This window comes from Ursus maritimus, unplaced genomic scaffold (assembly GCF_017311325.1).
Source record: "Ursus maritimus isolate PB19 unplaced genomic scaffold, ASM1731132v1 scaffold_22, whole genome shotgun sequence".
Classification (NCBI taxonomy): domain Eukaryota; kingdom Metazoa; phylum Chordata; class Mammalia; order Carnivora; family Ursidae; genus Ursus; species Ursus maritimus.
In genome coordinates this window covers 19,935,805-19,950,939 of record NW_024424675.1, presented here as the reverse complement: position 1 = coordinate 19,950,939, position 15,135 = coordinate 19,935,805, and the positions used below count along the sequence as shown (strand labels likewise).

At 53.4% G+C, this 15,135-nt stretch overlaps 1 protein-coding gene across 1 annotated transcript in view; it reads left to right on the top strand.

Moving 5' to 3' along the window:
* Positions 1-650: 650 nt before the first annotated feature.
* Positions 651-15,135, top strand: part of TGM3 (transglutaminase 3) — a 39,006-nt gene continuing 24,521 nt past the window's right edge. Inside the window, exons 1-6 of the mRNA XM_008703422.2 lie at positions 651-657; positions 3,560-3,671; positions 11,211-11,503; positions 11,858-12,100; positions 12,728-12,846; positions 14,195-14,323. Coding sequence (XP_008701644.2) covers positions 651-657; positions 3,560-3,671; positions 11,211-11,503; positions 11,858-12,100; positions 12,728-12,846; positions 14,195-14,323 — 903 coding nt within the window. The remainder of the gene's footprint in view (positions 658-3,559; positions 3,672-11,210; positions 11,504-11,857; positions 12,101-12,727; positions 12,847-14,194; positions 14,324-15,135) is intronic.

Here is a 15,135-nt window from a genome sequence, read left to right as displayed (position 1 = left end):
GGGAGCGGAGAAGGGTGGGCACAATCTCCCCTGGTCGCAGACAGGGCTTCCAAGGCTTTGCGCTTCAGTGATGGCCCAGGGCCCTGCTTGCGTCAGAACCCACGGCTTCAAGCTCCGAACCAAGGGCTCTTTCTGCAGCCCTGCAGCCTCGATCAGCCAGCTGTGGTGAGCGTCTCCTACCTCTTGTACAAGCAGAAAACACCAACACTGTGTACGTGCAGAAAGGACCAGGCCGTTTTCTGCTCCTGGGTTCTGTAGAAACATCCCTTTGACCTCCCCGAGGACGTCTTAGCACCAGTTCTGGACAAGGTACATTGAGCATGACATCATTTCCTAAACTCTACAATCCAGGAAGTGCATCTTAAAAAAAAAATCACAAAAGCAAACCCCTGGCATTTCTTATCTCCCTTCTCCTGCCCAAGCTGGTCTTGCCCAAGCAGGATGACCTTCCATTGGGTGACAAGTATGTCGTAAGTGAAACGTTTACAGGCACTACAGGAATGACCTGGTGCCTCGCCCACCTCATTAGAATTCTAATGAGATGTGTAGGAGAGGCTGCTATAAATGGTAAGGACATCCCCAGCCTTCTCACTACACCTTCCATCCGTCTGTCCGGGCCATTCCCACAGAAGAGGCAGAGGAAGGCGAACATGACGGGTGAGTTCATGGCATCTTCCCTCCAGGTCCTTGCTGGAAGCCCGGGCTTCCCCCCACCACCACCGGGGCCAGCCTGAGAGGCCCATCCGTGTTCGGCTCGGGACAGCTGCCCCGGGGCTCTGAAGGCGACACCTTAGTACTGAAGGATGGTATTTGCAGGCGCCTCTTTCTCAGGGGCCGCCTCGTCCCTCCAGCGCTGATTCCAGGGGAAGAACAAGTTTGGAATGTAGACCCGAGTAAGGGGCAGGGTATTCCTCCCTGCTGGACATCAGGTCCCTTAGACAGATGGACAAGTCCCACCTTTTCAAGCCGGATGAGACCTGCTTCCCCTGTTTCTCAATGCAATTGTTCCAGCCGTCAGTAACGCAGGCAAAGAAAAGCACGTCTCAGCGCTACAAGGGAGAGTGAGAGTGACAGCATGTAAGTTGATTTAAAAAAAATCATTAGCACAGCTGGAATGTTCCTAAGTAAACCACACATCCGGAAGCACTGCAGGCTCTTTGAAAGCAACTTGATGAGCTGAAATCTCCCGCGTGGCAGAAGGAGCAGGTGTGCTGTGGGGCTGTCCCTTCGAGCAGCACCGGGGTGGGGGAGGGGGTGGGAAAGAGCTACAGTGAGTACGGGTTCTCTGGCCCTGTGGTTACTGCCGAGGATCTGGGCTCTCGTTAGCTGGTGCCCCTGCTGGGCAGCGTGCTAATTACTGCCTGTCAGGGGTGCTCAGCCTCGTGGGTTGACAGCGACGCCAAACCCAAACAGGGCATGAGTCAACCCTCCTGTAAAATATCGTGAATGGTAGTTAGAACCTTGGGAAGGTTTGCCACGGAAGCCCTTCAGCATGATGCAAAAGGCGAGTGCTGGTGACTTCGGTAATCCCAAAGCCCAGGGCAGGGGGGCTGCAAACACGAGCCCCTCCTCCGTTCCCCATTGCCTCCTGGGAACATGCATTCTTGCCGGATTGCTAACAAGAGCTCTGGACCCCACAGACGTTAGCACGAGGGGATGTCAGCGTCACCTAGGCCATCTCCCTCCCTCCGGTGGGCAGGCTTCCCCGGGGTCACACAGGAAGCTGGGAGCAGAGCCCAGACGAGGTCCCTGCAGTGCCCTTTCCACTGTCCTGTTACCAGAGCTGAGCTCGGAGATGAGCACATGTGACATCTGGGACGCGGGAAAACAGCACTGACCTTGGTTTCTCATTTGAGTTCTCTTCCCAGCTGCCTTTCTGTTCCTTGACATCACCACGCCCCAGGTTCCCGTTTGCAAGATGCGAGGCCTGGAGTCGACAGACTCTGGGCTCCTTCTGGTACTGACCGCTCTCGCCATGAGAGGAAACCAGGGGAAGGGAGCCTGGGCCCCGGCACGCGCTCACCCCAGGGGTGAGTGCACGGCCATCACCCCACAGGCCCTGCAGGGACCCCCCAAATAGCCCGCTCGCGGCGAGACCATGCCACAGCCACACGCAGCATGTCAGTGCCCGTGACTTGTAGAGACGTTGAGCTCTAAGAGCTTAACATCTAAATCAACCAGATATGGCCTAAAGTCATGACAGGGTGTAGACACTAACCAGTTAGAAAAAAGATCAACTTTTAAAAATGCAGGGGAGAGACAGGTGGATACCTTCATTCCCCTCAATTTGTCACGTTGTCACGCACGCCGTTCCTAGCTCAGCACCACGTCACTCAGCCAGGCAGTGCTCAGAAGATGTTTCTTGAATGAGTGAATTTTACGCGCAGGACATAGGGGAAGGAGCCACGGCGGGCGCAGTGGGGGACGCAGATATACAAGCTGTAGTCTCTGCCCTCAGTGAGCTCCAGCCTGACCGTGCTTGGAACACCAGTTCACAGGCAAGTGACCCGCAAGACGGACTGTCGTTCGCCTGCCTTGCAAACCCGAACCCAGCACTGTGGGGGCCGAGGGGAGGAGGACATTAGGCTCAGCCAGGGTTTGGGCTGGGGGAGACCCTGGGAAGCAGATGGCGTTTGGTCACGGACAATGAGTTAGGCCTGGTCAGGAGCCTCGTGGAGTGAGGAGTGTTTGGGGCACGGGGAACAGGAAAATGAATGTGGGTGGGCTGGCAGGTGTGAGCCAGGGGACCAGCAGGGTCCCATGGGTGCTGGTTGGAAGGACTCTGAGTCCTGCTCCTAACTTCAGGTTCTAGTTGGAATCAGCAGGGGCTGAGGCATTCGTCTCCAGCTGGAGAGAGCAGCCTGGGCGGTGGTGGGGCTGACGGTGACGGAGGAGGGTGTGGCTGGCAGCCCTCTGCACAAAGTGGCACGGCATCCTGGGGCCCACCGTGGAGGGGGAGCCTTGTTCCCCACCCCCAAAGCCACTTGGGGGCCCCGAGTCAGAGGCAGAGTCCTCAGGGTCCACACCGGGGGTGGGGGGAAGGCCAGGACCTCCGTTCTGGGGACTAACCCTCTGCCCCCCGGGGCGGTGAGCTTTTCTTGCCCAACTGCTTTACTGGGCAGAGCACACACCTTCCCCGGCCTCGTGCCCAGTTAACAGAGGACCTGTGCCATTCGGGGCTGTGGGTCGGCCCCAACTTATTTTTCCTTGGAGCTGGGACACGGGCGGCTCTTGCTGCTGTGGGAGCAGCCGGGAAAGCCTCCTGGGGTCCTGCCCCCGTCTGTAAACCCAGGAGCGTGCAGCGCTCTCCTTGCCGGGGGCACTGGCTTCCTGTCTCAGCCCCTGGACCAGAGCAACACCTAGACCCCCTCTGCAGGCAGCTCACCCCTGCAGCTCAGGGGCTCGGGCTATAGCCACTCAGCCGCTCAGCCCCTTCCCTGTCTCAGCCCCCCACCCCGCCCAGCTTCCTGTCACCTGGGGCAGCCCGGGCTCCCTGCCCCCGCCAGCGGCTGCCTCCCCCTGCAGCAAGGGCTGCCTGGGGTTCCACTTTCGCTGCCAGGATTCCACACGGGGGTAGAGCAGACGCAGGGTTACAAGTGCACGTCCTCGGATGTGCCGGGGGCTGACCCTCAGCGCTGTCCCTACCAGCTGAGTGACCTTGGGCAGGCTACGTAACCCGGCGTCTCAGGTTCCTCATCTCGAAAATGAGGCTGCTTTAGGGGCACCTGGGGGGCTCTGGCAGTTAGGTGTCCGACTCTCCAAGTCGGCTTAGGTCAGGATCTCAGGGTCATGGGATCAAGCCCTGCGTTGGGCTCCACCCTTAGTGGGGCGTCTGCTTGAAGATTCTCTCTCCCCCCCCCATTTGTACTATATCTCGCTCTCTAAAATACATAAATCTAAATAAAATAAAACGGGGCTCTTTTAGTATCTACTTCATAGGCACTCGGGCCACATAGCTTATTATTACTTGGAAACTTCTTTCATGAGCCTGTTCTCTCACTGCCTTGGGGTCTGAAGAAAACCCCATGAGATAAAGTCCAGGTTTTAATCAAGGAGGACTTTCCAGGACCCTCTCCCCCTCCGACCCCCTCACCAGCCCCTTCTCAGCCCCAGTTCTTGCCGGTGTGCTGTTTCTCCTCACCTCCCATAATCTCTCCGTCTGTCTCCACCCTGCTGGGCCAGATCCACACATGGGGCAATGGTGCTCCCCAGGGCCCGCATGCCGGCCTGGGGTGTGAGCCCAGGAAATTCTTTTCCCCATCGCTTAGGAGTGGAGGGAACAAGGCCCCAGGGTTTCTGGTAGGGGCTGAGGGATGGGATCAGAAAGTGTCTGCCTTTCCTGCTCGTAGCTTCGTTTCCTCCTCCGTGATTTCCCCCGACCTCCCTCCCAGAGCTTCAGGGGGCTCCGGCGAGACAGTTGGTGGGAGAGGGTGCTGATGTGTGTAAGACGGTGACTAGGCTTAAGGTAGGGATTCTCAGTCCTGCCTGCCTATTAGCATCACCAGGGAAGTTAAACCAAAGGACGAAAACCACCAATGCTGACCCTGTGCGTGAGACTCTAATTGAGGGGGTCTAGGAAGGGGCTCAGGCCACCATCACACTCTCCAGATGACTCTTCTGTGCAGTCAGGGTGGAGAACCCCTGGTTCAGGAGCTTTGGACCTCTCTTTGGAAGTAAAGGGGCCAAGGAGTCCTTCTTCCTTCCCCTCACCCTGACCACATCATGTCAAGGCAGGGAGTAGGCTACAGGTGGCTCTTTCTCTGTGACAGCTTCCTGGAACCGTGCCCAGGTCATTGACTCCCCAGTCACCTTAGCTGGCTGCGGGGCTGCAGCTCGGAGTCATGTGTAGTCAGCAAAACTGGCTTCCAGTCTGGGCTTGGGTCCAGGATCTGCCTGAGCGTGGGCTATGGGCAAGTGACATCACGCGACTGGACTTTCAGATCTGTCATCCGTTACATGGGGATAACGACATCATAGGGTTTTTGTCACTATGGAGGGACATAACGCAGGTAAGATGCACTGTGCCTGGCCCGTCTGAGGTCCTCAATGACAGCCCATTAAGAAGCTCAAACCCTCCTCTATCCTGTGTTGCTATTGGCATTCTGTATGGGATCCCAAGGGATTTATCCCCCTCACCCCCACTTCTGGGGGCCCAGGCGTTAGTGATGGGATCCCGATAATAACCCTACCAGGGAGGATGTCCCGGTCTCACTGTCCCCTTCTACAGATGGAGAAAGTGTCATCCAGAGATAAGAGCTCACCCGAGGCCCGAGGCCCTTCAGACCACCAGTCCAGAGCTCATTCCACATGACCCCAGGGGGCCTCGCTCAGCTGCCAATGGAACCCCATCTTCCCCACCACCTGGGTGGGTGCCAAGAAACTCTATTCCCCATGCTGCTCGGGGATCGAACATGTCTGAACATGGGGGGAGAACATAGGGAAACGGCCCAGGCTCAAGAGAGCTGAGATCTGGGAGGAAAACCCTGTGTGCCTGGGGCCAGTAGGGGGACTGGCCAGGAGCTAGGGGTGTCCCAGGTGCCCGGAGGGGAGAGGCAGGGAGAGGAGGGAGAACTGGGAATGGCTCACAGCCCCTCAGTGACCAGGATTCCAGACCTAGTTTCTGGGCCACGCTCTGCTTCAGTACTCCTCCTGAAATATGAGAATATCAGATTACATCACTGTTTTTTTCAAGCTGCCAGTTGTCACTCGTTAGAAGATTGTAAAATCAGTTTAGTGGATTGTGACCAGCAATCAAAAAAAAAAAAAAAGTAGTAGAAGAGAAAATATCAGTACATTGTACAGAGTAAAAGTTAGTGTTGTTTTGTGAAACTCTGTATCTGTTATAGACCCATGTATTTCAACACTCTTAATTTCTTACTGTGGTTTCTAACAAAATGCTTGAAGACACTTGGTTAGACGATTTTTAGTATATCAGCCCTAATTAGCTCTAGAAATCTGTAAGATAAAAATCTGTCTAGAGAGGGGACATGGGGAATAGGGTCTGGGCAGGTGGCGAAGACCCAGGCGCTGGAGTTCTCAGTTACGTCGTTTGGACCACCTGCCAGCAGCTGGATGGTGTGGTCCCCTGGGAACAGGACGTGCAAGCCCCAGGGGCACACCAGGCAACCCCAGTCTGCTGCTGTCCTATCCGCGGCCGGTGGTTCAGTTATAGAGCCAGGCTGATAAAGACAGACAGCTGACTCCTAACACAGTCTGGAATCTGTTCTGTGCTTCTCGTCTTATCTCTGCCAAAGGTGGACCACAGACTGAGTGGGAGGGAGTTACTTTTCAGGTATATGGGATTAGGTTGGGTTATGAATGACCGTGAACTCCCAAACAGCCATGGCTTGGAGAAACAAGACAGAAGCTTGCTTCTTTCTTAAGCAATAGGTCTAGATGTGGGCCGTTCTGGGCGGGTGAGGCCGCTGCACACATCCCAAGGGCCCGACTCTGTCCAGGGTCCCAGTCTGCGTTCCCCAGGGGATGGGCCAGCATGGACTCAGATCTGGGCCTCGGGCCACATCACACCCACACTCCAGGCAGCAGGAGGGAAGAAGAGGGAGGGAAGCAGATTAAGGGCATTTGCCAACCGTTTTTAAAAAGAAGTGTCCTCAAAGGAATAAAAAACAGGTATTCAAACAAATACTCGCCTAAGGACATTCTTAGCGACACTCTTCCCAAGAGCCAAAAGGTAGAAACAACTCAAATGTCTCTCGATGGATGAATGGCTTAACAAAATCCGTTACAGCCATCTAACAGAATCGGGTGTAGCCGTAAGCAGGAATGAGCTCTGATAAACGCTGTCACGTGGATGAACCTTGAGAACATTACACTAAGTGAAAGAAACCAGCCCTGAAGGCCGCAGAGCTGTGTGGTTCCTTCTATCTGAAATGTGCAGAACAGGCAAACCCATGGCAACAGAAACAGGCTCGTGGTTGCGGGGGGGATGGGGAATGACCACTAATGGGGGTGATGAGCAGATCTGAAACCAGACCACGGTGATGGTTTCACAGCATTGTGCACGACTATATGCCCCGAATCGTACACTTTAAAACGGCTGAAATGGTAAATTGGATGTTCTGTGAATTTTAGCTCAATTAAGGGAAAAAAAAGAGGTTTCCCGGCAGCTATGTCATTTCGGCCTACAGGTCATTGGCCAGAACTCATTCCCATGACCCCCTGGCTGCAGGGGAGCCTGGGAAATGCAGTGCCCAGTTATATGGGGGCTTTTATTACCAAGAAAGAAGGGGCGATGGAATATCGGGATAGATACTTAGTGGTCTCTGCCATGCTGGGACCGCGGGTGGCACCGATATTCTCAGGGAACAGAATTGGAGAAATGGCCCCAGGCCTGACCCTGGAGCTAAGCAGTGACTCAGGAGGTGGCATGGAAATGCGAGAACACTGGGAGGAGAGTCCAGGGATGTCCCACCGTGGGCAAGCCACACTCCGGGCCTCCATGTGCTCACATCCAGAATCAGACTGGGAGTATATGCTCTGTCTCCAAGGTTTCTTTCCCTCTGATGTTTTTTAAGAGTGTATGTTCATAAGTCAATTGTAGGAGTCATGCAACTCTCCCTTTCTCCTTTCCTTCCATCCAGACAGGGGCAGAATACAGCCCTGAGGCTCATAAACATCCATGAGGTTATAAACTGGAGAAGAAACTTACTTCTCCTGTCCCCCGCCCCCACTCCCTGCCTTTCCCTGCCCTTCCCTTCCCTTACACTCTGGCGGAGGGGGCTGTGATTACTGTTATGCTAAAGGGTGGGGGGGTGGGCAGAGCAAAGGAAACTAAGAAATCCACAGACAGGACCATCAGATCCTTGATTTGGGGGCTGGCAGAGCCAGTCCTAGGGTTCAGAGACAGGACAGTGACTGAAGGGACAGTGACCGAAGGGGACAGCCATGGAAGCAGAAAGGTTTCCGAAACCACACCAGAGGCTTTATTTTATTTTATTTTTAAAGATTTTGTTTATTTATTTGACAGAGAGAGAGACAGCAAGAGAGGGAACACAAGCGGGGGGCAGTGGGAGAGGGGGAAGCAGGCTTCCCGCTGAGCAGGGAGCCCGATGTGGGGCTCAATCCCAGGACCCTGGGATCAAGACCTGAGCCAAAGGCAGACACTTAACGACTGAGCCACCCAGACGCCCCTCACACCAGAGGCTTTATGAGCATGCACTCAACCCGCCCATCCCACTCAGGGATGTAGGAACAGGCTGCTCCCCTTTTGTCCACCTGCCATGTAGAATGAATGCCCTTTCGGAACACGTTTCTCTTCCAGGTGCTCACTCTCTCCTCTTTGTCAGAATACAAATGGCAGCCAGGAGGGTAACGCATAGTGAGGTCCACTCACCACGTGGGTAACTTCTGGACTGAAGGTCCTACATGGGTCCCCCTTCTAGGCAGAGAACCGGAGACCACAGCAACAGGAGAGTGCCCCGGTAAGACCTGGGTTCAGAACCTGGCTCTGCCTGTTACTGGGTATATGACTTCAAATAAGACATTTATCCCCCTGAGCATCAGTTTTCCATTTGTATAAGGGTTCCAGCCATGATATATGCCAAGCGCTCTGTATATTGTTAATAACAGTTGACATGCAGTTGACTGATGTCAAATGTGAGACCTGCTTCTCCTCACCTTGTAGCTCAGAGAAGCCTTGTGTATCCCACAAGTGCTCTCATGGGAAGCTTGGCTCCTTCATGCCAGGGCTCATGCTTGGTGTCAGGAAATGCGGAGATGACCATCACAGTCACTCTGTGCGGAGTCTCACCTCCTGGGGCACAGGGCTCCTCATCTCCTTCCAGCGTCTCTGCAGCCAAAGCCCCTGCAGCTCAGCCTTTTCTTTGTCATGTTCCCTACGAGCAAGCCGTTGGTTTCTGGGAAGAAAGGAAGAAGCCCCCACTAGAAACTTAGCACAACTTTTGGTGCAGCAAAGCAGGAGGTGGGCGTGTTGGAGGGGAGCCCGATGCCAGCTACAGACATGGAACCCCTCTTTCCCTATCCCTGTGCTTGCCCGAGGGCTATCTGGGGACATACCTTCTGCTCTCAAAAAGTTTATGGTCTAAAGTAGTGAGCTTCACATAGGGGAGAAAGGCACGCTTCCTTTTGGGGTTGGGGGGGTGAGGAATCTCTGGAGACTCATATGATCTGAGGCTACATGTGCCCCAGGTCTCTTCTTTTTTCTAAAACAAGACAGAGAGTAAAGCTGTCCCAGATCACAACTAGCAGGGATGAGCGGAAGGTAGTAAGCAAGTTGGTAGGAGACAAGGGTTGAAAACGATGGGACCATTGCCCTAGAAAGACCACGCAACTAACAAGCTAGCTCTCTGCAAGCCATGGAGAGCTCGATGTTTGCCCAGTTACACGGGGTCAGATCTGGGCTGTCACCATTCAATATTTATGCACAGAAACGTTAATCTTCTCTCTGCTCTCCTTTTACTCAATAGATACTTGTTGATTGCATGAATGTTTTCATTTCCCTTGGTTTGTGCAAAAGCTTATCACTTAATTTTTCAATACTTTTCTGTTGAATGAATGAATGAATGAATGAATGAATGAATGAATGGCAGATGTGAACGAGCTGGTGGCAAGATCACTCCCTGAACCCCCTCTCCAGCAGCAGTCTTTACTCACCACCCCAGACAGTCTGCATTTCGCTTGAGAGAGGATCAATGAGGAGCCTCTGCCCATCTCCCCCGCTGCTTGGGTGGGAGGCCCCAGCCCCAGGCCTGCCCTGGAGCCCCACTCTCTCCCACCTCACCTTTCTCTTGGGTGCAGAGCCTCTGCAGTAGCCAAACACACCTGCTTACCCTGCCTTGGGATTCTCTCCCTATGTCCTGGGATGTGGGCTGCTGCCTCTGCATCTAACAAAACTCTCTTCAAGACCTGGCAGTTGCAATGAATCTTTTCTGATCCCCACAACTGAAAGGGATTCTTTTCTGCCTGCCTCTCCTAGGTACCTTTTACCGGGGGACAGTGGACTTACCCCATTGCATCCTTCATTCCCGCTTGTCTTACCCACGGCTAAAGCTCTTTGAGGGTTAAAACCACTTTTCATACATGTTCACGCCTCCAACGTTGCACTGATGTAGTGTCCTACAAATAAAAGGTAGTCTGTGTGTGTTTATTGAGTGAATGCCCCATACTCACCTTTCCTTGTGGGTTCAATTATGAGCACTAGTCATAGTGGTCATCACGTGATGAGTCTTTATTTGTTCATTTATTCCGTCGTCCATTTGTCTGTCTACTTGTCCTAACGCAATCAAACAATGTGCTAGGCATCAGCATAGGAAGATCAAGAAGGCGCATTCTGATGGAAAGAGAGAGACACACATAAAAAAAAAAGTTCTGCCCGGCCCTGGGACGTGTCACCACACTCCCATCATAAAGCCAGAATCCAGTTGGGTTTGCAGAGGAAGGGCGATAGAACATCTCAAATGCCACTTGAAGGAATACCATTTCTCAGAAGGTTTATCTAGGCTGCCCTCCTTCTACATCCCCGAGTCTGTCATAAACCCTTCTCAGTTATCTCCACAATCACATAAGAAGAATCTGGGGTGGGGTGGGGGGAGGCTCAAGGTGTTGGTCCTCAGGGTCTTATCCAGCGATCTCATGGGGCTTTGACTGGTTCCTATACACTGCTCTTGCCAGGGAGCACCTGAAAGTCCCCTCCAGGCCAGTGACCACCCGATCTCTAGGCCTAGAAATGCTCCTCGGGGTCATGCTATTCTCCCCAGCCAGCAGCAGAGGCCCAGCCGACACCCAGGGATTGTGCATCGAGAGAAAGTAAAGAATACACGAGTAAGGGCTTGCTGGATACTGGAGTGGGTAAAAAGCACTTGGTGTCTGGGCAGGTCCAAAGGGAAAAAGCAAGCAAGCTTCTCCTTTGGTGGGTGGCGGATTTGAGAGACACAGCCTCCTCCCAGTCCTATCTGAGCCCCCCACCCACAAAGTAATGATGCTAACGCAACACGAGGTGCTCACACCGAGCTGGTTGCATGGTTCTCCTGGCTGTTTGGGTGAAGCTACGCTGAGCACGTGGCCTTAGGGCCTTAAGGGCCAAGTGACAGGTGACCAAGTGGAGGGGAAGGTAGTCTCAGCAGTAGTGCGTGCAGAGGGCCGGCTGCCTGGACGGGCAGCATGGGGAATAGGTTACGAAGTGCTTGCTACGCTCAGTCAAGGTCTCTGAAGTTTAATGTAATTCGTCCTAGAAGGCTGGCTCTTCCCCAACTAGCGCCACCCAAAAGCTGTCCTTGTGGTAACGTACACCTTTCCCCACGCCACCATCCGTTGCCTTCCAGGACCTCAGGTCCCCGCTTCTGTCTTACAGCTTTAGAACTCCAGAGTGTCAACTGGCAGGCGACCTCCAACCGGCAGGCACATCACACAGACAGGTTCTCCAGCCGGGAGCTCATCTTGCGCAGAGGCCAGTCCTTCAGTTTCTCATTTAGCTTGAACCGAGGTCTTGGCGATGGAGAAAGCCTGGGTTTTATCGTCTCCACAGGTACCTGCTCACCGCTGCCCCCAACACACACCTGAGCAGCCCTCTGGGACTGTGCATCCAAGAGGTGGTGTGACATTGGGGTCACTAGGCTCTGGCCTCCAACCCAGCCCTGCCGTGGACTTGGTGTGACCTTGGGCAAGTTTTGGCCCGTCTGGGAGCCCGAGAGTCCTACTCTTCGAATCCAGAGAGCTTTGGCCCACGCGGTCTCTCTGGTTTCTTCCCGAGTCACCATGTGGTGCTTCCGTGGATGATGTCCCCCCGCAAAGCGCCCCTGTGGTTGTATTGGGACCCGATCGCTCCCCACAGTCTGGCCACCACTCCTTTGTTCTCATTGTCCTCTGTCTTCTGTTACAGGGCCTTACCCCTCAGAGTCGGCCAGGACAAAGGCTGTGTTTCCAGTCTCCAATGGGACAAGCCATGGGGGCTGGAGTGCCCAGCTCGTGTCCAAACAGGACAATATTCTGACCATCTCCATGGCCAGTCCTGTCAACGCACCTGTCGGAGTGTACACACTGAGTGCTCAGATCTCCTCCCGGGGCAAAGACTTCATTCTGAAGCTTGGGACGTTCATACTGCTCTTCAACCCCTGGTTGCCAGGTGGGCACCTAACCAACCCCACTCGCGGCCATCAGCTAAGCAGTACCGATGGAAAGGAGCTGGAGGGATGATTTTTACAGGCTCAAGTTTGATTAGGGCAAGTCTGTGGGCAATGGAAAGAGCATAGAAGCCAGGAGTCAGAAGCCATAGATCTGAGTTAAGCTCTGCCGCCTAACCAGCTCTGTAAGTCTGGTCAGTCAGTCTGTCCTTCCGAGCTGCAAATTCCTTACCATTAAATGGAAACCCTGCTATTTCCTCTGGGGCTATTGTGGGGATCTCATGAGCTTTTACAAAGTGCATATTATGGTATAACTTATAAGGGACAATGACCCCATACAATTCTACAGCATGGAGACAGCTTCCTGCCTGAAGGGCAAACATCTCACTCCTAGGGTCTCATTTTCAGATCCTCAGGTCTTCCAGCTTCTCTTTCAAGTTCATAGCTTCCACAGTATGAGTTGGAAGCATTAGAGTTCAAGGCTACAGTCCTTAGTGGAGGTTGAGGGAAGGGCTGCAGGTATCGTTTGCTCCAGCTACTAAGCCGGTACTCAGGAACGGGACGAGGACTGGTCTCTACAGTCCTCTCTAAGATTCTAGTTCGTGACATCTGGTTTTTGTATCAAACAGAGGATGGGGTCTTTATGAATAACCATGCTGAGAGAGAGGAGTACGTGCAGGAAGACGCCGGCATCATCTACGTGGGGAGCACGAATCGAATCGGCATGGTTGGCTGGAACTTTGGACAGGTAAAAGGGTCACAAGGAGGCTGGGGATACTGTTCCTATGACCCAAGAAGCTCTGCAGCTGGCTCTGCAGAGAAGTGCAAGTTCCCAACTCTATTTGCCCGCCCTTCTATTCGTTCACTTTCTCATTCAGAAGATGTTTACTGACCACCTACTACGTGCCAGGCCCCAGCTGCATACTTCTTCACACAGAAAATGGAGAAGACACATTTTCTGTCTTTGAGGGGCTCACCCTCTAGTTGGGCAAAACAAATAGATAGCTGAATCAATACAGTGAGGTTTTTACTGGTGCCATGATACACAGACGAGGATAAGGCCTAGAAGAGCCACTTAGGACAACGGCGTACTTCCTGTTATTCTTTCCATGTGAGAATATGACCGAACTTCCCTGGTAGCAGCGTCTGGCCTCTCAAAGCCATAGCCTCTTGGTCCTTCATTACCGTGACCCCCATTCTGAGTCCCTAGAGAATATTCAGGGATTCCCTCCACCGCTGCTTCTTTCTAGCAGACAAGTGAAGATGTTAGGGTGGGGGGGGGGTGCCTTGGCTATTCCAGGAGGGGGTGGACAGAGCAGGTGCCTCCCGATCCCATTCTGTTGTCAACCAGAGCAAGTCAGCTGTATATTTTATATGTTGGAGTTTGGGGGCCAAATTTCACTGGAAGGAAGAAAAAAGAAAAAAAAAATGTGTAAGGACATGCGGTGCACCTCGGGGTGGGAGGGAGGTTAATTTTGATGGCGGGGTCTGGAAAAGCCTCTCTGAGGAAAGAACTTGTCATCAGAAACCTGAAGGAGGGCAAGGGAGTTAGATAGATGTCTTGGGGGAAAGCACTGGAGGCAGAAGGAACAGCACAGGCCAAGAACCTAAGGCAACAGAAAACGCGGCCTTTTCCGTTTGAGAAACGGTGACTAAAAATAAGTCTTATTTGGGGAAAATGGCTTCAAAATCTTCTTTTAGTGGGATATTTTATCTTTATAATTAGCTCCCCAGAAGTCTAAATGATATTCTCAAGATCATAGAGCCAGATGGAACTTTGAGATGAGCTTGGCCTGATTCCCTGTTATGCAGATAGAGAAACTGAGGCCCAAGCAGGCTATGTGATTTGCTCCCGAGGCCACGGCAGTGAGGGAGTCTCCTTCACTGTAGGGACCTCGGCACAGGGCCTGGTGGCTAGCCAGGGCTCTGGCTGGGTTTGCGGGTTAGAGGCCGGGCCAGGCGGCTACTCCTCGGGAGCTCTCTGTCCCGGAGGCCGCAGAGTGGAAGGCCCCAGGTCGGTCCTGTGGTTCTCACCAGTGTAGCTCCTGTACCCTTGTCATTTCCTTCATCATCACATATGGTCCCATTTTGAACAGTTCGAAGAAGGCATTCTGAACATTTGCCTCTCGATCCTGGATCACAGCCTGAATTTCCGTCGTGACCCTGCTACTGACGTGGCCCGCAGAAGTGACCCCAAATACGTCGGCCGAGTGCTCAGTGCGATGGTGAGTGATAGGAAAACCATGATAACCCATTGTTACCGTAGATCGAACTCAACCATGGGTTAGGTATACATGTGTTCCTTACGCGTGTCATCTCATGGAAGCCTCATAAAATATAGTCGGTGCTATCACCATCCCACTTTGCACACATGAAAGGACTTGGCCTCAGACACGTGGTGGGTGAACAACAGAGGCCGCGCTGGACCCAGGTCTGCCTGCCTCCAAGGCCCTGTCCTCTCTCTCTTGAGGCCTTTCTCAGATCAGGGAACTTGCCCTTTTGGTGTCCACCAGGCTAGGAGAACTCAAAGCCGAAACTCTGCTCCATCACTGGGCCTCCTGGGGAAAAGGCTAAGTTCCCAAGTGAGCCTGAGGTATGAACCTCCTTTGCTTTGATCCCTCCCCCCGACAGCAGCGGGCTCACGTGTCAGCCTGGGAGCAGGCCGAGCCACGCAGCATCTCGATGGGGAAACCCGAGCAGCTGAAGGGACTGGTTCACAGCACACAGCCTCTGAGTCAGCCCAGAACAAGTCATCCAGCGGCCTGCCCAGGGCCTCTTGCATTCACTCAGTTCTTCCATGTGAGACCTGCCCCCTCCCCGAACACACACACACACACACACACACACACACACACACACACACACACGCTGGGTCCTGGAGGAGTCTATCTCTCGCTACTCAGTGTGTGGACAAGGCCTCCCTCGCAAAGTGTCTGAATGTGGTTTCTACCTGCTCAAAAGTTATGAATTAAAAAGCTGAAAGTCAAAGAGTTCTTGTAGTGTAAGCCTCTGCAACTCATGGCCCGGAACTCTCTAA